This window comes from Euleptes europaea, chromosome 5 (assembly GCF_029931775.1).
Source record: "Euleptes europaea isolate rEulEur1 chromosome 5, rEulEur1.hap1, whole genome shotgun sequence".
NCBI classification, from domain to species: Eukaryota; Metazoa; Chordata; class Lepidosauria; order Squamata; family Sphaerodactylidae; genus Euleptes; species Euleptes europaea.
This window is the reverse complement of record NC_079316.1, coordinates 10,519,439-10,545,162: the sequence shown is the minus strand read 5'-3', so window position 1 is coordinate 10,545,162 and position 25,724 is coordinate 10,519,439. Positions and strand designations below refer to the sequence as shown.

Here is a 25,724-nt window from a genome sequence, read left to right as displayed (position 1 = left end):
TCAAATCCTGAAGAGAAAAACTTTTCTGAAGTATAAGAAAAAGCACAAGTCTCTCAACAGTAACAACAGTCGTTATTTTGTGCCACACTATTTCTACATTTGGCACAGTTGTTAAATATGATTATATTGGCAAAAAAGAAATAAAATCCTGAAGAGAAATTTTCTCTGAGGTAACAGAAAAGACGCTCTGAAACAAAGCTAGTGCAACTACCCTGTGCCAACAAAGATGGCAGCGCCCACAGATATATTTACAAATATATCAGCATATGTGCGTGTTAAGTGCCGTCAAGTCGCTTCCGACTCATGGCGACCCTATGAATCAAAGTCCTCCAAAATGTCCTCTCTTTGACAGCCTTGCTTAGATCTTGCAAATTGAGGACCGTGGCTTCCTTTATGGAGTCCATCCATCTCCTGTTGAGTCTTCCTCTTTTCCTGCTGCCCTCAACTTTTCCTAGCATGACTGTCTTTTCCAGTGACTCTTGTCGTCTCATGATGTGACCAAAATACGATAGCCTCAGTTTAGTCATTTCAGCTTCTAGGGTCAGTTCAGGCTTGATTTGATCTATAACCCACAGATTTGTTTTTTTGGCAGTCCACAGTATCTCCTCCAATACCACATTTCAAAGGAATCTACTTTCTTCCTATCAGCTTTCTTCAAAGTCCAGCTTTCACACCCATACATAGTAATAGGGAATACGATGGCGTGAATTAACTTGATCTTGGTGGCCAGTGACACCAAGTGATCAGCATATACAGAGAACTATATACTAGCCCAGGCATGTTGGGTGGATCATAAATTTCCAATTATAAAACCCTCTAGTTGGGAGTGCCTGCAATTTCTTCTACACTGGGCTGTATTGGTCTCCCCTTCAGAACGTGTATGCAAGTATCAACCTGGTCAAACAGTGTTGCCCACAGATAACCACAGAAAGCGTGGCAGCCAGGACCACGCTGTCACCGTCAACGGGTGCGAGGCCGCAGTGACGGCACCAGGAAACGGGGTGAACCCAAAGCCTGCCCCCACAGGAAAGCACGCCGGGGGCCGGCTTCCGGGCCACGCGGCTTGCTCGGGAAGGCGCCGGCCGCTCTCCCCCGCTTGCCCTCTGCGGAGGAGACACGCGCCCCGCCCCAGTCCCAGCCCTCACCTGTCTGGGGATGTAGTAGGCGCCTTGCGAAGCAGGGTAGGAGATCTGTGAGGGGATCATCATCACCTGGGAAGCAGCTGGATAAACATGGGTGGGTGGGCCAGGCCGAGCCGACGCGTTACTCTGCACTCGGGAAGCACTGGTCGGAGGCTGGGCCCTGCTCTGGTAGAAATGCTTCAAGAGAGAAAGGAGAGAGGGGCAGGTTTGGTTAGCAGAGGCCTGGCCGGAGGAGTCCCTGAGACGTGGCGGTTTCCCCCTCTGCCGGCCCCGCTCGCCACGCCCCCAGGAGCCGACCGCGGCCGGGTCGCACCGCAATCTGTGAGGGCCGAAAAGCACACGACAGTGCCGCTGGACCCGCAAGCAAACCGAACTTTGGTTTTTAAAAGGACCTTTCGAGCTTGCAAGACTGCAGAGAAAAACCCCATAGGAGTCGGAAAGGGCCCCTCTAGCCCTGCTCAGCGACTTGTCGGACGCCTTCAACTACAGCCTCCAGAACACAGCTGCCTGCCCCTAAGCCCTATTCACTTCTGAAGAATTGAGCTGTGACTCCCGAAAGCTCTGCCAGAAAATTTGTTCCATCTTTAAGGTGCGACTGGACTCTTGCGCTTTTCTACTCCTAAGCCCTATTGCCATGGACTGGCCAGGAGGTGAGAGAAGGAGATGGGCAGCCTGTCTAGGGGGCCTCCGCTTTTTGACCCCTGCCCAATGATGCTGAGCCCACATCTTCCTTCCCCCTCCCCCAAGTAAATTGGACAAAGCAAGACGCAGAGGGTGCAACACATTGAAGTCAAGTGGACGGCAAGTTGGTCTTGGCCGCCCCTTCCTTCTGCATGCAAACCGTCAGCTGCATTCTGCAGGGGCCTGCAACACCAGACGGTATCACGCCTGGCCCAAACGTCCCATCACCAACCAGTGAAAAAGACCTGTGACCAGCCTGAGTCCCAGGATGCAATGCAGAACCATGTATTGGGTAGGAGGGAGGGAGAAAAGAACAAGGGGAACGGAGAAAGGAATTCTGGGCCTTGACAGAACACACACTGTTGGGTAAGGCTTAAAAGGGAAGGCTGGACCAGGAAGAGGCGGAGCTAGCTGACGTTCACAGAATTATAGAATTGGAAGGGACCACCAGGGTCATCTAGCCCAACCCCCTGCACAATGCAGGAAATTCACAACTACCTCCCCTCCGCCACACACACCCAGGACCCCTACTCCATGCCCAGAAAATGGCCAAGATGCCCTCCCTCTCATCATCTGCCTAAGGTCACAGAATCAGCACTGCTGACAGATGGCCATCTAGCCTGCTTAAAAACCTTCATGGACGGAGAGCTCACCACCTCCCGAGAAAGCCTGTTCCACTGAGGAACCGCTCTAACTGTCAGGAAGTTCTTCCTAATGTCTAGGCAGAAACTCTTTTGATTTAATTTCAACCCTTTGGTTCTGGTCCGACCTTCTGGGGCAACAGAAAACAACTCAGCACTCTCCTCTATATGACAGCCCTTCAAGTACTTGAAGATAGTTATCATATCCCCTCTCAGTCTTCTCCTCTCTTCAGGCTAAACATCCCCAGCTCCTTCAACCTTTCCTCATAGGACTTGGTCTCCAGACCCCCTCACCATCTCCGTTGCTTTCCTCTGGACACAAGTTCCAGCCTGACAGCCTCTTCTCCTGCCCTCTTCCCAGGATGCAAAGAGGAAGCGCGTGTTAAGGGGCACAGCGTTCACAACTACTCCCTTTTCTAACAGAGGCTGGAAAAGCAAGATGCTCTGGCCAGGGCCCCCTGGGGATCTCCGGGGCCTACGCAGCAAACGTTTCAGCGAGCCGCAGACTGGAGCGCAGCTAACACCACACAGCAAGCGGCACTGACAAGAAGGACCCTCCCGTTCCCAACCTGAGTAGGGTTATAGAAAAGGCTTTTACCTGAAGAGACCTGAATCCTCCCTGTTAGCGAACACGCACACACACGCACGCACACGCACAAGGAGAGGGAAGAGAAAGAGAGACAGAGAAAGAGACAGGAGTTACCCACAGCCGGACAAGTGACCAGGCCCTTGGGAAGGGCTGGCGCCAAGCAGGGAAGCAGCAGCACAAGAAGGAGGGACTGGGGGGGGGGTGGAGACGGGGGCCTGCAGCAAGCGGATGCCCTGTAAAAAACCAAAACTACATGTCCGTTCCGCCCGGATGGCGTCAGAGGGGGTCTCCGCAGTGCAGCCCGGGAGAGCTTTGTCGGGAAGCGTGTCGCCCTTGCAAAAGCCTTCCTGCCGGGCTCGTGCCACCTGTGCATGAACACGGCCCCAAGTCATGGACGGCAGCCCACCAGGGATAAACAAGACTCCGGATCTGGCAAGCCCGACTGCAAAAACAATAAAAAGGGGGATGGGGGGGTAGAGATGCCAAGCGGTGGCTGCTGTCAGTGGTGACTAGCCATGGTAGATAAAGAAAATCTCCACGTCCAAAGGCCTTCGTCCTCTGAAGACCAGTGCCAGGAGGCAACGTCGGGGGAAGGCCTTGGTCTCTCGGCCCTGTCTGCTGGCCCTCCAGAGGAACTGGTTGGCCACTGCTTGAGACAGGATGCTGGACTGGATGGACCCTCACTGGTCTGATCCAGCAGGGCTCTTCTGATGTTCTTAGAAAGGCCTCGGCCGCTATGCCCTGTCTGTTGGCCCTCCCGAGGAACTGGTTGGCCACTGCGTGAAACAGGATGCTGGACTAGATGGACCACTTGTCTCATCCAGGAGGGCTCTTCTGGTGTTATGAAGGCCTCGGTCTCTGTGCCCTGTTGTTGGCTCTCCAGAGGAACTGTCTACTATGTGAGGCAGGATGCTGGACTAGGTGGAGCACCGATCTTGTCCAGCAGGGCTCTTGTTTTATTAAAACAGCTGGCAAAGGCTACAAAGCAGAGCTCATGGGCTGCGTTCAGCGCAACAGCCTTACGCGGATCCTCATGTCCAGCAGCAATTTCAAGTTTCTAGTCCTCAAAGCCACTTTCCTTCTCCCACTCTCCCTTCCAACTACATTCCTACTGTCTCCCCACTCCACTGCACACTGTCTGTCCTCTGTCCTTCTGGGGTCTTCCGCTCCACCTTTCGGACAAGGGACAAAGTCGCCTGTTTGTTCTACGTAGACTTTGCCTCGACAGAACCATGCGGAAGCAAGAGTTTTATCTCAGGCACCTCCCACAGAAAAAGCAACCACCAGTTGCAACAAAATTCACAAATGGGGAAAGCCTCCAACAAGGCAGAGGTGCCAAGAGAAGGAGAACTTGGGCTGGTGTACCCCCAAATGTGTCAACTCTGACATCAGGGCTGAACGATGTGCTAATTTAATTTAGATCAACCCTTTGGGGACTTTTGATACAAAAGTAAAATGCAGACGGTCTCTCTCATGCTGTTATTCTACCATTCCTCCAAAGAGGTTAGTGCAGTGTACATGGGTCTCTCTTCCACATAACCCTGCGAGGTAGGTTAGGGTAAGAGAGAGTGACTACAATCAAGCGCCATGGCTGGATAGGAATCTGGTCCCAGATCATGTCCGCCCTAGTCAAACGCCCTCATCTCCACCCCACTCTGGCTTCCAAACAGAATCTCTATAAAGATCTCAACGGTGATACAGTTTTATCCAATGACTAAGTAGTTAAGGTAGGTATAAGACTGCCTTTTCCCAAATGCCTTCTGCTCACTCAAATATAACCTATTCACTGCTTTGCAGTTTTTTAAAAAAATTAGTAATGTGGGATTTTTTAAAAAAATGGTAACTAAAATTTACCATATCCTTGGAGGTTCTTTTGTCGAAGAATTAAACATGACAAAATGGGAAAAAGATCTACAGATAAAAAGTTAGATATCTGACGTTTTGTACTCTTCAAAGATCTGCTGTATGCGATTGGTTTGGGTATTAGAATGATCCCATGATGGTCACACAGTGGGGCAAACAGCGCAAAACTTTCTTTAGAGATATGTAAAAATAGGCCTTTAACGTGTCGGTTTTATGCAAACCCCAAGAACTGATTTCATCCACATTAACAGGGTAGCAGGAAGAGTAACTGAAAATATTCTGTTTTGCTGAATTATATGAAAGTGGTTTCCCCTTGGCGTGCTTATAATGCATGCCCTGGTTGCAGCAAAAATCCTATTTGCAAAACATGGGAAAACATTTTCTGCACAAGAAAAACTGGACCATTACGGAAAGTATGGGATATTTTTTCTCATTAGGGTTACAACTTATCAACTTGTAACATCACTGATACAAGTGCAGAATAACTGCACATCATCCACAGGCAGAAATGGGAGTGGAAAGTACCGTCGAGTCACATTCAGCTTACGGTAACACCACAGGGTTTCCAGGACAAGAGACAAAAAGAGGTGGTTTGCCATTGCCTGTCTCTGCATTGCAACCCTGGACTTCCTCGGCGGTCTGCCATCCAAGTATTAACCAGGGTCAACCCTGCTTAGTTACCGATGAGATCAGGCTAGCCTGGGCCATCCAGGAGAGGGCAGACAGAAACATGCACTGAAAATACACCGTGATAGAGACTGCTTTTTCTCTGGGTGCGATTAATATTTTTTAGGTATGCTTATTTTCGTTCTTCAAATAAATAAAAGCAGAAAAGGCCTTCCTCCTTGTTTTCAGCTGAAGAAGAAGAGTTGGTTTTTATAGGCCAAGTTTCTCTACCACTTAAGGAGGAATGAAACCAGTTTACAATCGCCTTCCCTTCCCCTCCCCACAACAGACACCCTGTGAGGTAGGTGGGGCTGAGAGCTCTAAGAGAGCTGTGACTAGCCCAAGGTCACCCAGCAGGCTTCATGTGTAGAAGTGGGGAAACAAGTCCAGTTCACCAGATCCACCTCCGCCGCTCATGGGGAAGAGTAGGGAATCAAACCTGGTTCTCCAGATCAGAGTCCACCGCTCCAAGCCACTGCTCTTAACCACTACACCACACTGGCTCTCAGTGCCCCCAGGTCCTTGGGAAATTAAGAGTCCTCAAGGCTGCAACCTACACAACGGTTCTCGCAGGGAACAAGCCACTGCCAGCTGTTCCCACCCCAACATAAAGGGGCAAATATCCTGTTCAACACACTTGCAAGCCCAAATTCTTAAGCAGCCCCTCAAAGGTAAGGAGAGACAGTGGTCAGCCACCCTCAGGGTCCCCAACACCACAACAGAAAGTTTGTGGATGTGGCTCAGTGGCAGAGCATCTGCTAGGCATGCAGAAGGTCCCAGGTTCAGTCCCCGGCATCTCCAGTTAAAGGGACCAGGCAAGTAGGTGATGTGAAAGACCTCTGCCTGAGACCCTGGAGAGCCGCTGCTGGTTTGAGTAGACAATTCTGACTTTGATGGGCCAAGGGGTTCTGATTCAGCATAAAGCAGCTTCATGTGTTCATGTGGCTCCTTCCCTTCTAAGTTCAGCCCAAGCCAGCAAGAGCCGGGAAGGTGACCGAAGCGATCACGAGTCCAACTGCTCCTGGTGGCTGCTTTCCAAGGCAACCAGGGTGGTCAGAGGCCACTATTAATCTGTCAGGATCTCACGGCCACAGCTGGAAGCATGCCTCTAAGGCGGCTGGCACCCAAAGGGCCGTGACGTTTCTCCCTCTACACCAGAGGGTCATGGCAAGGTGTACCTGCATGGTGTAGTACCAGCATGAAATAGCGGTGAAAAGCGGCAAACTCTGATCTGGAGAACTGGGTTGGATTCCCCGCTCCTGTACACCTCATTGGTCGCACCTGGAGGACTGTGTGCAGTTCTGGAGGCCTCCCTTCCAACAGGATGTGGACAGAATCGGGCGGGTGCAGAGGAGAGCGACGAAGATGATCAGAGGTGTGGAGACCAAGCCCTACGAGGAAAGGCTGAGGGAGTGGGGAATGTTTAGTCTGGAGGAGGTTGAGGGGGGACATGACTGCTCTTTCAGTATTTGAAGGGCTGTCACTTAGAGGAGGGCAGGGAGCTGTTCCTGTTGGCAGCAGAGGAGATGACTCGCAATAATGGGTTTAACTTGTGGGCAGAAAGATACAGGCTAGATATTGAAGAGGGGGGGGGGAATTTACAGTAAGAGTTGTTCAACAGTTAAATTAGCTACCCAGGGAGGTGGTAGTCTTTAAACAGAGGCTGGACAAGCACTGGTCCGGCTAGTTTGAGTCTCCCTTAAGTGGTAGAGAAAGTCAGCATGTAAAAACCAACTCTTCTCCTCCTCCTCCTCCTCCTTTTTCTTCTTCTTGTCAGGGATGCTTCAGGCTGATCCCGCATTGAGCAGGGGGTTGGACTAGATGGCCTGTGTGGCCCCTTCCAACTCTATGATTCTATGAACCCTACTGCTGAGGAAGGCTGACCCTTCTCTTCCTTAACTGTACCTCCAGAGATACCGAGCTATTATGGTCTAAGACAGTGAAATCAGCTGCCTAGGGAGGTGGTGAGCTCCCACTCGCTGGCAGTCTTTAAGCAGAGGCTGGACAAACACTTGTAAGGGATGCTGTGGGCTGATCCTGCATTAAGCAAGGGGTTGGACTAGATGGCCTGTATGGCCATCTAGAGAAAGTTGGCATATAAAAACCAACTGTTCTTCTTCAACATCTCCTAAACAGAAGCGTCTACCTGCACTGTGTAGTTACCAGAACCTTGAACTGAATAATCCATTAATTCCTGATATAGACATGCCTGGAGCAAATGAGCTACAATTTCTGCTGGGTGACTGCAATCCAGCTATCACAGTCCCGGTAGTGAATTTTATTTTGGGTTCATTTTGATTTAAGAGACACAAGAATTTGAAAAGCATGTTCACAATTAAATAAATGTATATAAAATAAAACAATTTTTAAAAAATTCTGCCTAGCAGTTCAGTGCGGTTAGCTCACAGCCTATGGGCTAGGCACTGTACCATTAAAGGAAGAAAGATTAAAGGATAAAGACTTGATTTTTATATGCCGACTCTACCACTTAAAGAAGAATCAAACCGGCTTACAATCACCTTCCCTTCTTCTCCCCACAACAAACACCCTGTGAGGTAGGTGGGGCTGAGAGAGCTGTGACTAGCCCAAGGTCACCCAGCTGGCTTTGTGTGTAGGAGTGGGGAAACAAATCCAGCTCACCAGATTAGCGTCCACCGCTCATGTGGAGGGGTGGGGAACCAAACCTGATTCTCCAGATCAGAGTCCACCGCACCTAACCACTGCTCATAACCACTACACCACGCTGGCCTTAGAAAGCCGGTTCATCAGTTCAGCCTGTTAATTCCTTTGTCTGGAATTGCGGAGCTCGCAATAGAAGAGCCAGGAAGAACCCCGAACTACTCTGGCTGGATCTCTTCGAACTGAACCTCAGCGATACTTCAGGGACTCGGCTGTGGAACCCCCTCCCTCCTTCCCCCTCTGGCCACGCCAACATCCTGATCGCCTGTCATGAACAGCCTGGCACCGCAGAGCCATAGATGCTGCCCCAGCAAAGAAGGTGCCAGGAAAACATGGGGGCAGAAGAGCAGGGAAGTCCTCGTGATAACAGACACCAAGAACAGCAGCGTGCCCTCCCCAAGGGTCAACACGCAGCAGGGTTGCCTCGTCGATGGCGGTGAGAGGTCGGCCGACAGGCTGGAACAGCACCGAGACCGGCCGCGGGGTGCCGGGGGTCCGTTTCGTGGGCGAGGGAGACGTGGCAGGGAAGGCGAGGCAGCCAGGTTATGACAGGGAAGGGAACACAGGCAGAAGTAGCAACGCCCAGGGGTGAGAGAGAGACAGAGAAGCAGCCATCGTGAGTCAAGCATGCGAGTCACATGGGATGGGGAGGGGGACAGTGCTAAGGACACTGCAGTCAAACTGCCCCTAACCTGGATCCGCCCCCCCCCCCAGTCTCAGTAGATCCGTTGATCCTACACCCTCCAGCCTCTCTTCCGTGTTTTACTTTACTAATAGGATCCATCCCCTTCCTCAAAAGGTTAGAGGGGGAATCACCGGCAAGGTCCCTGGATATTTCTCAGCTTTTACAGGCCGCTTCGGAGTGTCCAAAGCACCTAAGGCCGATGCTGTTTCAGGAATCTTTACGAAGCTCCTGCGAGGTAGGCCCGCTGTCACCGTTCCCATACTGCAGACAGGAACAAGGCTGAGAGAAGGCGAACCGCCCAAGCAGCCGCCTTCGAACGAGGGAATGGCGGTGCAGCCTAGCCTCTCTGCTGCTCGGGGTACCCACGGTTGGGTAGGATAAATAAAACATATAGATAATGAAAATATAATTTAATTAAAGCGCTATGTCAAGATAAAAATTAGTTAAAAAACATTAAAACAGCACAATGGCATTTCCTATGGTTGATATACTATAACCACATATCAGACGCATTTCGGCCAGTTTGGCCTTCCTCAGTGGTCAAATGACACCCATGTAAAACATACACATATTTACAGATATATATACATAAACAGACAATATATATCAGACCAGGTATGCATATAGGTTGTATAATATATTACCAATTATACAAACATCTGGTAAGATTGTCTCAAGTTGTTATACTGGGCTGTATATGTCTCCCATATAAAAATGTGTGTAATTATCAACCTTGTATAATGCGTCTGGCATGTGGTTATAGATATCAACCTTAGGAAATGCCATTGTGCTTTTTTAACGTGTGTGTTTTTAATCAATTTATCCCACCCAACCTTGGGTACCCAGCTTCTGTTTTCTAGGTTGGGTTTCATTCCCCTCTTTTTTCTTCTATCCTTCCTCTCTCTGCCGCTCTGCCAGGCGCACCCTCATATTCCCCCCCAGCCCCCCATGTCAGGACAAAAGACCCACTGCGCCTCTGCAAAAAAATCCTTTAGCCAGTTTCCCTGCAGCGTCCGAGCAAAACCCCTCTAAGACCTCCCCCACCCCGCTTCCCCCCAGGATTGCATGCAGGAAGGGGAAGGGAAGAAGGAGTTAGTACCTGCTGATGTATAGCGCGAGGCCCTGCTGGAAACTAAGACAGAAAAGAGTGAGGGGAGAGAAGAGCACAGCATCACTGACGGTGGTGGGCCCCTTCGACCGACACCCCCAACCCTATCCCTGGCCACAGCCCCTAAGCAGACTTTCCCCGCTAGCCCTGCCCTCACTTAAACCGGGCCGAAGCAGAGGACGGGGTAATGTCCGCCGTGCCGGGCTCTGCCAGGCTCGCTCAAACCGGTGTCCCTGCCCCGGCGCGCCCCGCGGGGGCATTCCTGAGTCAGCGGCGCCAGCAGACCCAGCCAGCCCTGCAGGGCTTCTCCGGCCCCGCGAGCCCCGGACGACACAGAGGAACCGGTTTGGCGGCACGTCAGAGGAGGCCCCGGCTGCCGCTCAGACACTCTCACGGCCCGAGAGCAGGCAGGCAGGCGGCCGCCCCCTAACCCCCCTCTTACCTGTCGAGGCTGGGAAGGCGTATTCATTTGGGTAGCTTGCGCTGGGTTAAAAACCACAGGTGCCGGTTGGCCAGGAGGAAATGCTGATTGCTGGGGGGAGGGGCAAGAGGGGCAAGAGAAAGGAACAGGTTAGTTTCACCAGAGGCCCCGAACCATCTGACCGCGATCCTGGCAACTGGTTAGGGGTGACAAAGGATTAAGAACTTAAGAACAGAAGAAAGGCCATGCTGGATCGGACCAAGGTCCATCAAGTCCAACAGTCTGTTCACACAGTGCCTCTGGGAAGCCCACAAACAAGACGACTGCAGCAGCATTGTCCTCCCTGTGTCCCACAACACCTAATATAATAGGCATGTTGTTCTGATCCTGGAGAGAAAAGGGATGCATCATGACTAGTATCCATTTTTAGTAGTATCCATGAATAGCCCTCTCCTCCATGAACATGTCCACTCCCCTTTTAAAGCATTCCAGGTTGGCAGCCATCACCACTTCCTGGGGCAGCGAGTTCCACAATTTAACTATGTGTTGTGTGAAGAAATACTTCCTGTTATCTGTTTTGGATCTCTCCCCCTCCAGCTTGCTCGTTGATAGCCTCGGGCAAGGAGGCGAGACGGACCCGGGTGGGGTGCGCAGAGTCCTTACCTGTGGAAGTCCAGGAGAAGGGGAGGGGTGTGGGGCTGATGGGGTTCCTCCTGAGGGCTGTGGAGTTTTGTTCATCTCACGTAGTGCTGCATAAGGATCCCCTTGCTATCTGTTGGGGAGGAAGAGGGAGAGAGGCATTGTCAGACTGGATGTGAAGAAGGAAGCGGACATAAGGTAACAATTGTGGAGGGCAGATCTCCCTAGAAGATGGCTCAGCCCCCAACTAGGCCTGTCAGCAGATCGGGAGGGGGAACCACATTACATCTGACTTCTATCTGACAAAGGGAGCTTTGGTACTCAAAAATGCCCCCCCCCCAAAAAAATCCGGTTGATCCCCAAGGTGCTACTGGACTCAAATCTAGCTGCTCTACCGCAGACCAACACAGCTACCCTCTGAAATGCGTTTGGGAAGTCATTCGGCCTTTGTGCCAAGTGGCATGAGGTATCCTGGGCACAAAGGGAACGGAAAAACCACCGCGATCAAATCGAGCAGGGGGGACCGAACGGTAAGGCTTGAAGGTGCAACCGAGGCAGGTTGTGTGGGTGATGCGTGTCAGAGTTAAAAAAATCAGTCTCCCAGGAAACCACATCTCCAGTACAAAGATGGCAAAGCCCCACCCCGCTTCCAGGCTGACTTGCTCATCATTCCCAGTCAGCAAGTCCACTACACGTCTCCCTTGAATGTTCCGGCACCGTACACCTGTACACACATAGCACTAGAGAGGTGAAATTCCCAGACGTTGTGAAGCCATGGGAAAACCACCGGGTGGAGAAAACTGGGGGGGAAGAGTTAAGGCGTGTAATATTTACTTCCTTATCAAGCCTAACTTTATTGTACTACCTTATTAATGTAAAAGGGATCCTCCAAAATTTGTTGGGAAAACAGAACAGTACAATCGGGAATATTTATGGTATTGACATAAGAACACATGAACATAAGAAAGGCCACGCTGGATCAGACCAAGGTCCATCGAGTCCAGCAGTCTGTTCACACAGTGGCCAGCGGGGTGCCTCTAGGAAGCCCACAAACAAGACGACTGCAGCAGCACCATCCTGCCTGTGTTCCACAGCACCTAATATATTCGGCCTGCTCCTCTGATCCTGGAGAGAATAGGTAGGCATCATGAACTAGTATTAAGAACATAAGGCCATGCTGGATCAGACAAAGGCCCATCAAGTCCAGCAATTTGTTCACACAGTGGCCAACCAGGTGCCGTTAGGAAGCTAGAATTGCCAGATCCAGGTTAGAAAATACCTGGAGATTTTGGGGGTGGAGTCTGAGGAGGGTGGGGTTTGGGGAGGGGAGGGACTTCAATGCCACAAAGTGCAATTGCCAAAGTGCCCATTTTTTCCAGGTGAACTGATCTCTATCAGCTGGATATCACTTGTAATAGCAGGAGATCTCCAGCTACTACCTGGAGGTTGGCAACCCTATAGGAAGCTCACAAACAAGACAATAGCAGCAGCATTGTCCTGCCTGTGTTCCACAGCATCTAATGTAATAGGCATGCTCCTCTGAACCTGGAGAGAATAGGTATGCATCATGACTAGTATCCATTTTGACTAGAAGCCATGAATAGCCTTCTCCTTCATGAACATGTCCACTCCCCTCTTAAAGCCTTAAGAACATAAGAAAGGCCCTGCTGGATCAGACCCAGGCCCATCAAATCCAGCAGTCTGTCCACACAGTGGCCAACAAGGTGCTTCTGGGAAGCCCACAAACAAGACCACTGCAACAACATTGTCCTGCCTGTGCTCCAAAGCACCTACTATGATAGGCACACTCCTCTGATCCTGGAGAGAATAAGTATGCATCATGACTAGTATCCATTTTGACTAGTAGCCATGAATAGCTCTCTCCTTCATGAACATGCCCACTCCCCTCTTAAAAGCCTTCCAAGATTCCAATTTCAAAGTTTTGTCTGAACAAAATCGCCAAAGTACTGAATATGAAATAAAAAGCATGTGAGCGTAAAGCACCATCCTTTCGTAGCAAACTTAGGGCGACCCTCAAAGGGCTTTCAAGGTAGGGTGCGAAGAGAGGTGTTTTTCCATTGCCTGCCTCTACAGAGCAACCCTGGACTTCTTTGGTGGTTTCCCAACAAGTACCAACCAGTGCTGACCCTGCTTATTTCTGAATTCTGATGAGGGTGGGCTGGCCTGGGCCAAGCTGCGAATCAGTGCACATTGAAAAAGCAAGCTGCAAATCACTGTGCATTGTTACCTAAGGATATATCTCTTAGGCTTTGCCATCTGTGTATAGGGTTGCCAACCTCCAGGTACTAGCTGGAGATCTCCCGCTTTTACAACAGATCGTCACCCGACAGAGATCAGTTCCCCTGAAGAAAATGGCCGCTTTTGGCAATTGGACTCTATGGCATGGAAGTCCCTCCCCTCCCCAAACCCCGCCCACCTCAGACTTCACCCCAAAAACCTCCCGCCGGTGGCGAAGAGGGACCTGGCGACCCTATCTGTGTAGTAGGAAAAATGATCATTGAAAATAGAAATTACAAATTTCGCAGCTACGGATATATCTCTTAGGTTTTGCCGTCTGTGCAGTAGGGAAAAAAATAATTGTCGAAAATCGAAATTATAAATTCTGTGGCTAAAAAAGCCACTTAATCTGGACATAGAAATAGGTTTCATAAAGTCACACTATTAAGGACCGTCAGTGGATCTGGATACTGAGTTAAATTCAATGCAGAAGACCCTGACCTCTTTGACAGTGTATCAGCATCATACGCACTGTATGTCTCAACGACGGTGGGCAAAATTAGTCACATCCAAACAATACACAAGTCCTTGAAAATGTTGCTGAACGCATGCAAGAGTCGTCATCACATGCCGCAGAATGTCTTCCGTCAAAACCCAGCTTTTAGAAAACATTTTGAGAGCAATCCTCCCTTAAACATTTTCCAAAGAGGAAGATACACCACAGAAGTGGTTGTTTCCCCCCAACATTCCTCCAAACTTCCAATGTTTCCATTGGAAAAAAGTGGAAATTCGCAGAGGGAAAAAATGACCCTGTTTTTCCCCAAACCAAAACACAGCTGTTCCCCGAGGGCTCCTCCCACTGCAAAAAACAATTCTCAGTAGAAAAACTGGAAATTTGAGGGGAAACTGAAATTTAAAAAAAAACCTCCAATGAAATATCCCTGCTCTCGGCAAGAGCGGAATGCTGTTAAGAAAATATTTTGCTTGCTCAAAATGCGGAATGTATTTTTATTGAAGACAATCTACATAACAGAGAACGGTAAATCCTGTGGATAATGTAAACACACAACATTTTCAAGGTTATGTTTATTGCTTAAATGTGACTGGTTTTGTTTGCGATTAATATACTACCACGCTTACAGTATGTTAGTGAAGCGTTCCGTGTTTGCAGTGTTAAATCTTTATTCGATGTCCAAAGAGGCTGCTAATCTTATTGTGACTACATCTGTCAAAATAAAACTTTCTTTCGGTTATTACAACATATGGATTTTTCATTTTGCCTTAATTCTCAGGTGGCAAAAGCTGGGTGAAGCAGCTTGAAGTTCCTTTTATATCTCTCGTATTGACTATACAAGCAATGCTTGCAGAAAACTGAGGCCCTTATACTTCTAACACTTCAAAAGGTGAAGAAGAGTACAATATTAACATGCTAAGGTATATTATAAAGGCTATATTGTGCCATAAATTATATGTTAAGGATTGCTTTCCCCTTATGTAACCCTCGTCCTACAGAACTGTCTACTGGATATCTGTGCTCTGAACGAACTGTGTTATATATTTTGTAATCTCGGAGAGAAAGGAGGCTATAAACAAAGTAAGGAAAAAATTACAATCATAAATAATGCACTGTATGGAGTCAGAGCAGTAAAATAAGTTCAGGCTTGTTAATGAAAGTGCTGAGTATATTTCAGTACTTTTCACAGTGACGCGGGGAGGAAATTTTTCCGCGTAAAATTTCTGCGCAAAACGTTCCGCCCCGCACAAGCAAACACAGCCTGGGTTTCAACAGCTGTCAGGGCTGTGGTGCTGCAATTCAATTGTGTTAGTGTGGCATACGGCGCACCTACAACCCCCCTTCCCCCGTGCTTCGACATGGTGGATTTACCTTCTTTTGCTAGCACTGCTTACATTTTCCTAACATTATTTAATTTACGGCTGAACTGGAACATTTCCCTGGAAAACGCGCATCACTGGTATTTCCCCAAATGTCTATTATTTCCCAGAAACGCCATTTGCCTCACCTGGGCCAGCGTGGCATGAATGAGGACACCAGGGACTTGGGAGACATCAGCCGAGATGTGATTGCCCTGGGGTGGCATCCACAGCCACTGTGCAGTGGCTCTGTGATCAAGCGTCTGCAATGCATGCAGAAGGTCCCAAGTTCAAAACCCACTCTCTCCAGGTAAGAAGGATCAGGGGATGTGAAAGACCTCCACCAGTGACCTTGGAGAGGACCAAGGGTCTGATTTAGCATAAGGGAGCTCCATGTGTTCATGCGAGAGCCGCCGCCAGTCTAAGCAGACAATACAGACTTTGACATAAGGACATAAGAAAAGCCATGCTAGATCAGACCAAGGCCCACCAAGTCCAGCAGTCAGTTCACACAGTGGCCAACCAGGTGCCTCTAGGAAGGCCACAAGCAAGACAACTGCAGCAGCATTTATCCTGCCTGTGTTCCACGGCACCTAATATAATAGGCATGCTCCTCTGATCCTGGAGAGAATAGGTATGCATCATGACTAGTATCCATTTTGACTAGATAGCCCTCTCCTCCATGAACATGTCCGCTCCCCTCTTAAAGCCTTCCAAGTTGGCAGCCACCACCACATTGATGGACCAAGGGTTGGATTCAGAATAAGGCACATGAACACATGAAGCTGCCTTCTACTGAATCAGACCCTTGGTCCATCAAAGTCAGTATTGTCTACTCTGACCGGCAGCGGCTCTCTAGGGTCTCAGGCAGGGGTCTTTCACATCACCTACTTGCCCAGTCCCTTTAATTGGAGATGCCAGGGATTGAACCTGGGAACTTCTGTGTGTCTAGCAGAGGCTCTTATCACTGAGCCACAGCCCCTCCCCATATAAGGCAGCTTCACACGTGTTCACATGTAGCTGAGAAAACTCTGTGGCCCCATCCAATGTTGCAGCAGAAGTTTCTAAGCGGAGCCCCGAATCGATTCCCCCTTCGACGAGCCGTTAGCCAGTATGCTCGTAAAGCAGGTGGGCCGAGTACCCCCATCCTCTTTCCCACACAGCACATTTCAGAGCATGCAGCATCAACGAGAAGGCATGCAAGTATCACAGATGGTAACAGATGGCTTCCCCCATGCGAGGACTCCAGCCTAGTCCGCCACCCTCCGAGCCCCAACACCCTTTTCAATCCACTGCGCCGAAACCGGCCCGCTTACGCTCTCGCGGACACGTCGGCCCCGTCCCCTCCAGCACTGCAGGAGGCTGGCGAGTAAACGAATGAGGAACTCCTCCCATGTCTGCAGGCAGGAAGCATATCGGCTCGGCTTCCTGGCATAAAGCGGGCAGGATCCCAGACAGCCGGCTCCGGCCTTGGCGTCGCCAGGCCCTACTCTTAAGGAAAGGGAGCCGAACTCACCTAAGCGAGAGTCAGGAGGGAACAAAAGAACCGCTTGTCTGAGCGGCACAATCTGGCAGATGAAACGGCTCCCCCCCTCCCGGGAGGTTTTGCTCTCTCTGTCTCCCCCCACCCAAGACTGGCATCTTCAGATTGTTCTGGAGAGCAGGAAAGAAATGGGTGGGGAAAGACTGAATTATACATAGAAATATATGTATTTTAAGGCGCTGGTATCTATATTAAAATCAATAAAAATTATATTAAAAGAAAGCACAACGGCAACAAATACAGGTTGATAAACTAAAACCACAATCTGAACCCTGGCCTTCATTAGCAGTTAAAAGCGGGTTTGAAGTGGTGGAGTCTGATCTGGAGAACTGGGTTCGATTCCCCACTCCTCCACATGAGCGGTGGAGGCTAATCTGGTGAACTGGGTTGGTTTCCCCACTCCTCCACATGAAGCCAGCTGGGCAACCTTGGGCTAGTCACAGCCCTCTCAGCCCCACCTACTCACAGGGTGTCTGTTGTGGGGAGGGGAATGGAAGGCGATTGTAAGCCGGTTTGATTCTCCCTTGAGTGGTAGAGAAAGCCGGCACATAAAAACCAACTCTTCTTCTTATAATGCACACCAATATATAATACAACATGTATAACAGTATCATAGCAAATAATAACAGCCCAGGTTCTGGACAGCAGGAAAGAAATGCGAGCACCTCCTAAAAGTTTGCAGGCCTCCGTCTAGCAAGGGCCGGCCGTCTGAAGTCCACCCCCCACCCTCCATACAGAGCAAAGGCCAGACTGCCAGAGCCAGGGAATGGCTGCCAAGACACCGCCCGGGCAGTAAACAGCAATGCAAGCCACCGGGCGGGGGGGGGGGGATCTTCAGGGAAAAGAACCCTTTGGGCCCTCTGGAGCCCAAAGCAAAACAGAACAGGAGGTGGGGGGCACACGGCAGGGCAAGGGGTGGGTGGGAAAGCAGCCCCCCTCGCCCCGGTACCCAAAGAGACCTGGAGCCCTGCTGTAACCCGACCCCAGGGCTGCTGCAGTCAGCATTTCGGGCGAGGGAGACTAGGGAGAGAAGGAAGAGTGCGTAGTGCAAAAAGTGAGGGAGTTTCTGCAGAAGGCCGATTCAACACACAAGACCGCAGGGCAGGGGGCCCTGGCTGAAGGGGGCCAGCCGCAGAGGATACCCCCATGCCGTTAAATGGGGGGAAAGTCCACAAAAAAAGCTCTCCTCTTTCCCGGTTAGCCCTGTTCTTCCAAGACCGTACCACCACCACCATCCCGGCACCATACCGCCCCCTTTCGACAGGCCGCAAACTGTCACGACCACGATACCACAACCCCCAGACCACGGTTTAGGGCAGGGGTGTCAAACATAGGACCCACGGGCTGGATCCAGTCCCTTGAGAGCTCTTATCCGGCCCACGAGCCAGCCACCACCACCCCACTCTTGATCTGGGCTGGCGAGGCCTGGCCCGGCCCAACCGAGTGGCATTTATATCATGTCCGGCCCTCGTAACAATTGAGTTCGACACCCCTGGTTTAGGGAATCGTCGCGCAGAGAAGCTCAATGAGGCCACACGTTTCGCAGGACAACATCTCCACGGAATACAAAGAGCATTTAGGGCCCGGGGTGTTGTGGGGTCGAGGCTGCTGAAAGCCTCCCCCCCCCCAAAAAAAAAAAACCGCCCTGGAAATGCCAGACACGAAAACTGAGAACACTCATGTAAACCTGCAAGATAGTTATTAGCGGGGGGACTACAGGGGGGTCACCTCAGAAAAATAGAGCCGGGAGGCCCAGGTGAAGGGGAAGATCGGCAGGGGTGGGGGTCCATGAACATCTGAACTAACCCAACAGCTTCCCGTTTGGGTCGGCCTCCGTGAAAGGCGTTACGGGGATTCTGCTTTCGCTTCCCGACGGCGGGCATGAAGGAGCTCGACCAGCGGCCCAGGGAGGTGGGTCCGGTTCTTCCTGCCCAAAATAAGCCTCTGCTCGCTCTTCCTCCAGGCCCGCTGCTGGGCAAACCCTCTGCCCCCCCCCGACCCAGTCTTTTCCCCGCAGGCCAAATGCCAACCCCCATCTGCCTGGCACAGAACTAAGGAGGGGGAGGAAAGGGGACTTTGGAATTCACCCCCTAATCCCCCAACCGCAATTAGGACAAGCCCAGGTCTTTAAGGGGAAGAGCACCCCCTTGCTGCAATCCCCGCCCGCCCCCCGAGACACGGCCCGCCCTCCCGAGCACACAGACAGAAAGGAAAGATACTCACCCCTAAGTCGGAAAAGGCCAGGCCCTGCCTCGCAAGCAGCTGGGACTTTTCATCCAACGGACTTTGAGAAAATGATTTGGGGAAGGGGGGGACGCGGAAGATCAGCCAGCGAACCTGCTGGCGCGAGGCAGGGAGGGTCGGGCTTGCCAAACATGGGCAAGGCAGGGGATGGCCCCCCACCCCCACCCGGAGAAGGCCAGGAACATGAGTGCCGGGAGCCGCCGGTGGTGTCAGATCGCAGAATCTGCTGCACTGCAGAGACACCGAGACAGAGAGAGACGGGAGAGAGAACCAGGGAGCACCCAAAACCCCACCCACGTTCGCAGCCGTTCGGCCCCGAAGTACTGCCCAAACCGGTCGGAGAAAACCCCACGCCGACGCGCCTGAGTCACTCACGTCGCCCAGGCAGGGAGGAGGCAGGCAGGCGGGCATGCTCCCGGCCTCTCCCCTCTAGGCGGGGCCCAGCAACCAGAATCCCAGCAGCCCGAGTACCCGGTAGGCACAGGTCGGCAGGAGCCCCGTCGCGGCACCGTTTTGCAGCGCGGACCCCGAGGCGGGGGGGGGGGCTTTCTCGGCCCGGCGGCCCGCCCCTGCCTCGTCCCTGCCCCGAAAGGCAGAAGAGGGGAATTGAGCAAAGGGGCTCCTGCCCCACCCCAAACTGCGCTGTCTACAATCCACAAGAGCAAAAAATAACTGGGGAGGGAGGTTTGTGGGAGGAGGGGGGGAATCAGCTAAGGCTTCAGCATTTCTCAAGGGAGAAAAATGCAGCTGAGGCAACTTGAAAAACGAAGTCCAAAGGCGCTTTCTTTTTGGAGGGGGAGGGCAAGCAGAAGAAGAAGAGTTGGTTTTTATATGCCGATTTTCTCTACCACTTAAGGGAGACTCAAACCGGCTTACAATCACCTTCCCTTCCCCTCCCCACAACAGACACCCTGTGAGGTAGGTGGGGCTGAGAGAGCTCTGACAGAGCTGTAACTTGCCCAAGGTCATCCAGCTGGCTTCGTGTGGAGGAGTGGGGAAACCAATCCAGTTCACCAGATTAGCCTTCGCCACTCATGTGGAAGGAGGGGGGGAATCAAACCCGGTTTTCCAGATCAGAGTCCACAGCTCCAAACCACCACTCTTAACCACTACGCCACGCAGGGAGGAGAGGGAAGGTTCAAACGTGCATAACAAACATTATTCAGGATCCTGGCCCTCCCCCCGGATGAGGGGTGGGGGATTCAGTGAGTCTTGGTATCAAACCCTTTCCCAGCTGTAGACACACCACACAGCACCTGCTGACCCGCAGTCCCTTATCTGGAAAGTGGGAACAGGGGCGATCCAGGCAGAAAATCGCAATCGCTATCACGCTCCCCATAAATGCGACACCAGTAATAGCCACTGCGATTTCTCAACTTTCTCTCAACAACACTGCTCAACAGGCCTGAAGGACTGAGCACATGTGGGACAGACCCCTTTCCTTAGGGATCTCCTGCCACACTTCCCTAAGAGGACATTTACCGTGTGGGGCAAATCCCTTTCCTTAGGGGTCTCCTGCCACACTTCCCTACGAGGACATTTAAATAATCATTGCGTGAGTCGAGGCGCAACTGACTCACAGCAACCCCAGGGCCTTGGGGTTTTCGAGGCAAGAGGCGAGGATATTTACCAGTGTAGGAAAACGGTGGGGGTCCATACCCAAGTAAAATCTGCGGAGTTCAGGCCTACTATGAGGACAGGATGCAGGGGCAGAAGGAATTCAGTATTCTGCCGTTATTTATTTTGCCCTGACCTGTATGGCCCAGGCTAGCCCCGATGTGATCAGTTCTTGGAGTTAAGCAAGGTCGGTCCCGGTTAGTGCTTGGATGGGAGACCACCCAGGAAGCCTGGAGTAGCTACGCAGAGGCAGGCAAAGCACCTCTGAAGATCTTTTGTCTTGAAAACCCTACAGGGTCGCCACTGGTCTTCTGCGACTTGACGACGCTTTCCACCACCTCCAAATCTCACAAGAATATGCCAATTTCACCAGGGAATTTTCCGAAGAGGAGAAAAAACAGCACGCAGTCACACTTCTGAGCATTCCTGGCCTCAGGGGAAATAAGTGGCATAAATGGGCCAGAAGCACCAGAGGGCAGCAATTGAGACAAGCAGATTCGCAGAGACAATGGGAACTTAGCAAGCAGTTCGTGAGGGCTCCAGGAAATGGTTGCCCGAAGCAGGAAGGCCAACGAGGGCGATGCAACTTCACTGCCCCATATAGAGCACTCCCACTGGCTAGCAAGGAGAGCCCATGCAAGCGCCTTCTTTAAAAAGTGCTGCCGAAAAGTTGCCCACGGCTAAAGAGCGTCACCACATCTGCTAGCCCAAGTCCAAACACTTTTGACAGAAGGTCCCCTCCTCGCAATTTCCAAGAATGGGGCACGTTCGTAGTGCAGCCATCTCAGCCCACCGTCCACTTGAGGCGAATGCGCTTTGCAGAGAGAGCGCTTTTTCTAGCAGAAAAGGCGGCAAGCTCACGGGCCAGACTCTCCTGGCTCCATGCACAAGGCCAAATCCTCATCCATAAAGCAAGGCCCAAGACAGCCAGCCGATTTTGAAAAAGGACTTGGATTTTATACCCTGCTTTTCTCTACCTTTAAGGAGATTCTAAGCGGCTTACAATCGCCTTCCCTTCCCCTCCCCACAACAGACACCTTGGGAGGTAGGTTGGGCTAAGAGAACTCTGAGAGAACTGTGACTGGCCCAAGGTCGCCCAGCAGGCTTCATGTGTAGGAGTGAAGAAACAAACCTGGTTCACCCGATCAGAGTCTGCCGCTCACGTGGAGGAGCGGGGAATCAAACCCCATTCTCCAGATCAGAGTCTTAACCACTACACCATGCTTGCTACATAAGGGTTTGCCAATCACAGCAAGGAGCAGTTCTCTCCCTGTTGGTTAGGCCAAGTTTTGTTGGACTTGGGGGGGGGGGAGAGAGAAACAGAAAAAAATGAACTGGTGGAAATAGTTATTTATTTACTTTCTACCTCACAGGGACCCAAAGGGGCTTAAATCCTTCTTCTCTCCTCCATTTTATCCTCACAACAACCCTATGAGGTAGGCGAGGCTGAAACTATGCAACTGGCTCACGGACACCCAGTGAGCTTCCAAGGCAGAGTGGGCATTTGAACCTGGGGCTCCTCGATCCTAGTCCGACTGGTTCAGAGTATTCCAAAGTAGGGATCACAATCCCGAGTTGGGGTTGGACTAGATGACCTTGGTGGTCCCTTCCAACTCTATGATTCTATGATTCCCCAATCCTCCACATGAAGCCTGCTGGGAGACCCTGGGCCAGTCACAGTTCTCTCAGCTCCACCTACCTCACAGGGTGTCTATTGCGGGGAGGGGAAGGAGATTGAAAGCCAGTTTGATTCTCCCTTGAGTGGTGGAGAAAGTCGGCATATAAAAACCAGCTCTTCTTCTTCTTCTAGCATAGCCCGATACTGTCTCCCAAAAGGAGTCCGCTGTCTAGGGAGGAAGAAGGCGCCGGACCCCAAACAGCTGCCGGACAGCTGGCCAAACCAGCTGCTGGCCAAATCACACACACACACACACCCAAGACTTCAGCCATTCAAGGTCTACGGGCGCAGTATTGATTAGCCAGGCCAGCCCCATTAAGCAAACATCTGGAAGGGTAAAGACTGTGAGAGCAGGTAGGCGGAGAGATTTGAACCTGCAGACGGAGCTGTATGCCGGCTCTTCAACTCGCGTGCATCGCCCAGGAAATGACAAAACCGGCACGGGACCTTGCACAAGGCCAACAAGGGAGGCAACACACCTCTGTCAGCCCTGTCAATATGAAGAAAAAAGGGGAGGGGAGAAGCTCAACCTAAAAGTTAAAGGAAACCAAAGGGGTTGAGCTAAACCAGTGGTGCCCAAAGTGGGCAGTACCACCCCCTGGGGGGGGCAGTGGGATTACCTAGGGGGGCACTAAGAGGCAAGAGGGCAGCAGGGGGCGCTAGAGGTGGGCCCCTTCTACTCTGTTGTTCACTAATGTACAACAGATCAAGCGATGGCATCATACTGGCAAATTTGGTGAAAACTTTCAGAATTTCTTTTCCAGACTTTGAAGAGCTGATACCACTGGATCAGTGTTGTTGAATAAATTTCAACTAAAAAGTTTTAATTTGATTTTGAATAGATGTACAATTAATTGTTACGGTTGTGAAACTTTATTGTTATTATCTTCTTTAGTGCATCATGCAAACCCCTATTTTGAATATTGCTTTTGATAGGGTAGGGAGCGCTGCGGTTGAGTTTGCAGATCCAAGGGGGCGGTAGCGTGAAAAGTTTGGGAACCACTGAGCTAAACATTATCTATTATAACAAAAAATACATTTTACTATATAATGTGCACAACTGCATTTAAGAATACAGAGGAAGAAGAAGAGTGGGGAATCAAGAAGACAAAGAGGAAGAAGAGTAGTTGGTTTTTATATGTCGACTTTGTCCACCACTTAAGGGATAATCAAACCAGCTTACAATCACCTTCCCTTTCCCTCCCCAGAACAGTCACCCTGTGAGGTAGGTGGGGCTGAGGGAACTGTGACTAATTCAAGGTCGCCCAGCTGGCTTCATGTGGAAGAGTGGGGAAGCAAACCCGGTTCACCAGATTAGCCTCCGCCGCTCACGAGGAGGAGTGGGGAATCAAACCCGGTTCTCCAGGTCAGAGTCCACCACTCCAACTAACATCAACTGTATATGTGTTGGTAATATTTGTAAACATTTCTGTGCTGTTTAGGAAGCCTTATTTTAGGCACTGTGTTTTTAAATACAATTGTGCACAATATATAATTAAATGATTTTTTGTTATAATAGTGTTTAGCTCATCCCCTTTGGTTTCCTCTTCCCTGTCAATATTCAATAAACTTTTTCCACCTCAGAAGGTCTCTTCCTGGGATATGTCAGAGTGGGGAAGGGAGGGGGACACTAGAACATGGACACATCCCTTCCCTCTGAAATGTTCAGGGCCAGTTCCTAAATTTGTAACGTTTGCAGGGAAGACTTATATTTGAGCCTCTGTCCATAGGTTTGGTTCTGAGGCATCAAGAGTGAAGGCTACACAACCAATCCTGCCCCTTGACCCATCTCGGTTGGTCATGCCTCAGCACTTTTGTTTGGCCTTCGAGTCACAGATGACTTATGGCGACCCCGCAGGGTTTTCAAGGCCAGAGATGTTCAGAGGTGGTTTGCCATTGCTTGCCTCCACATCACAATCCTGGTATTCCTTGGAGGTCTCCCATCCAAACACTAGCCAGGGTCAGGGCTGAGTGTGTGTGACTGGCCCGAGGTTAGCCAGCAAGCATCTGTGGCGCGAATGGGGATTTGAACCTGGGTTTCCCAGGTCCTAGTCCGACACCTTAACCACTACACAACACTCTCTGCTCCTCAGCTCGGACACCTGATTTATAGCAAACAGAAAGGTGATATGATAGCCATCTGAAGCGGAGTTGTTTTCCGTTGCCCCAGAAGGCCGGACCAGAACCAATGGGTTGAAATTAAATCAAAAGAGTTTCCGGCTAAACATCAGGAAAAAATTTCTAACAGTTAGAGCGGTTCCTCAGTGAAACAGGCTCCCTCGGGAGGTGGTAAGCTCTCCTTCCCTGGAGGTTTTTAGGAAGAGATTAGATGGCCATCTGTCAGCAATGCTAATTCTATTACCTTAAGCAGATGAGAGGGAGGGCACCTTGGCCATCTTCTGGGCATGGAATAGGGGTCACTGGGTGTGCGTGTTGGGGAGGTAGTTGGAAATTTCCTGCATTGTGCAGGGGGTTAGACTAGATGACCCTGGTGGTCCCTTCCAACTCTATGACTCTATTATTAGGAAGAACTTCCTGACAGAGCAGTGGAACAGGCTTCGGGAGGTGGTGGGCTCTCCTTTGGAGGGTTTGAAGCAGAAGTGAGATGGCCACCTGACAGCAATGCTGATTCTGTGAACTTAGGCAGATCATGAGAGGGAGGGCAGGAAGGGATGAGTCAGTGCTTGGCTCTCACAGCCCTTTTTTATATGCCCAGGGTAGTGGCAATTGCCACTTTGGGGTCAGGAAGGAATTTTCCTCCTGGTCAGATTAACTAGGGATCCTGCAGGTCTTTTGCCTTCCTCTGGGCATTGAGCACAGGTCTCTGGCATGGGGGTAGTTGTGCAGGAGGTTGGCCTAGATGACCTTTGATGTCCCTTCTAGCTCTACGTTTTTAAGTTTCATTATCCAGCCCAGATGCCAAGGGCCTTCACCGCTCTGCAACTCCTCACCCAGTTTATTATTATTATTTATTATACTTGTCCCACCCAGCAGATCCCCCCCTTTCATTTTCATACACCAAAACCCTAATCCTTCCAGAGCTTGTGCCAACAGACTGAGCAGTGAATTATGGTGATGATGAAGAAGAGTTGGTTTTGATATGCTGACCGGCTTACAATCCCCTTCCCCTCCCCAGAACACACACTGTGTGAGGTAGGTGGGGCTGAGAGAGCTCTAACAGAGCTGTAACTTGTCCAAGGTCACCCAGCTGGCTTCGTGTGTAGGAGTGGGGAATCAAACCCGGTTCTCCAGATCAGAGTCCATCACTCTAAACCACTGCTCTTAACCCCTACACAACGCTGGCTCTCCCCATCTGAAACTCAGGGCAAACTGCTACCCTATCTTAGATGATTTGCTGTAAGGATTACTGAAATAATGCGAAACTCCCAGTTACTGGGAGACCCTGTGGTTTAGTGGT

The 25,724-nt window shown here is 50.8% G+C and overlaps 1 protein-coding gene across 1 annotated transcript in view; it reads right to left on the bottom strand.

Annotated features, from left to right (window-relative positions):
* EIF4G1 (eukaryotic translation initiation factor 4 gamma 1) overlaps positions 1 to 25,724 on the bottom strand; it is a 158,837-nt gene that overhangs the window by 68,935 nt on the left and 64,178 nt on the right. Inside the window, exons 2-4 of the mRNA XM_056850174.1 lie at positions 11,139 to 11,249; positions 10,497 to 10,586; positions 1,146 to 1,319 (exon numbers count right to left, since the gene is read on the bottom strand). Coding sequence (XP_056706152.1) covers positions 1,146 to 1,319; positions 10,497 to 10,586; positions 11,139 to 11,213 — 339 coding nt within the window. The 5' untranslated portion in view covers positions 11,214 to 11,249. The remainder of the gene's footprint in view (positions 1 to 1,145; positions 1,320 to 10,496; positions 10,587 to 11,138; positions 11,250 to 25,724) is intronic.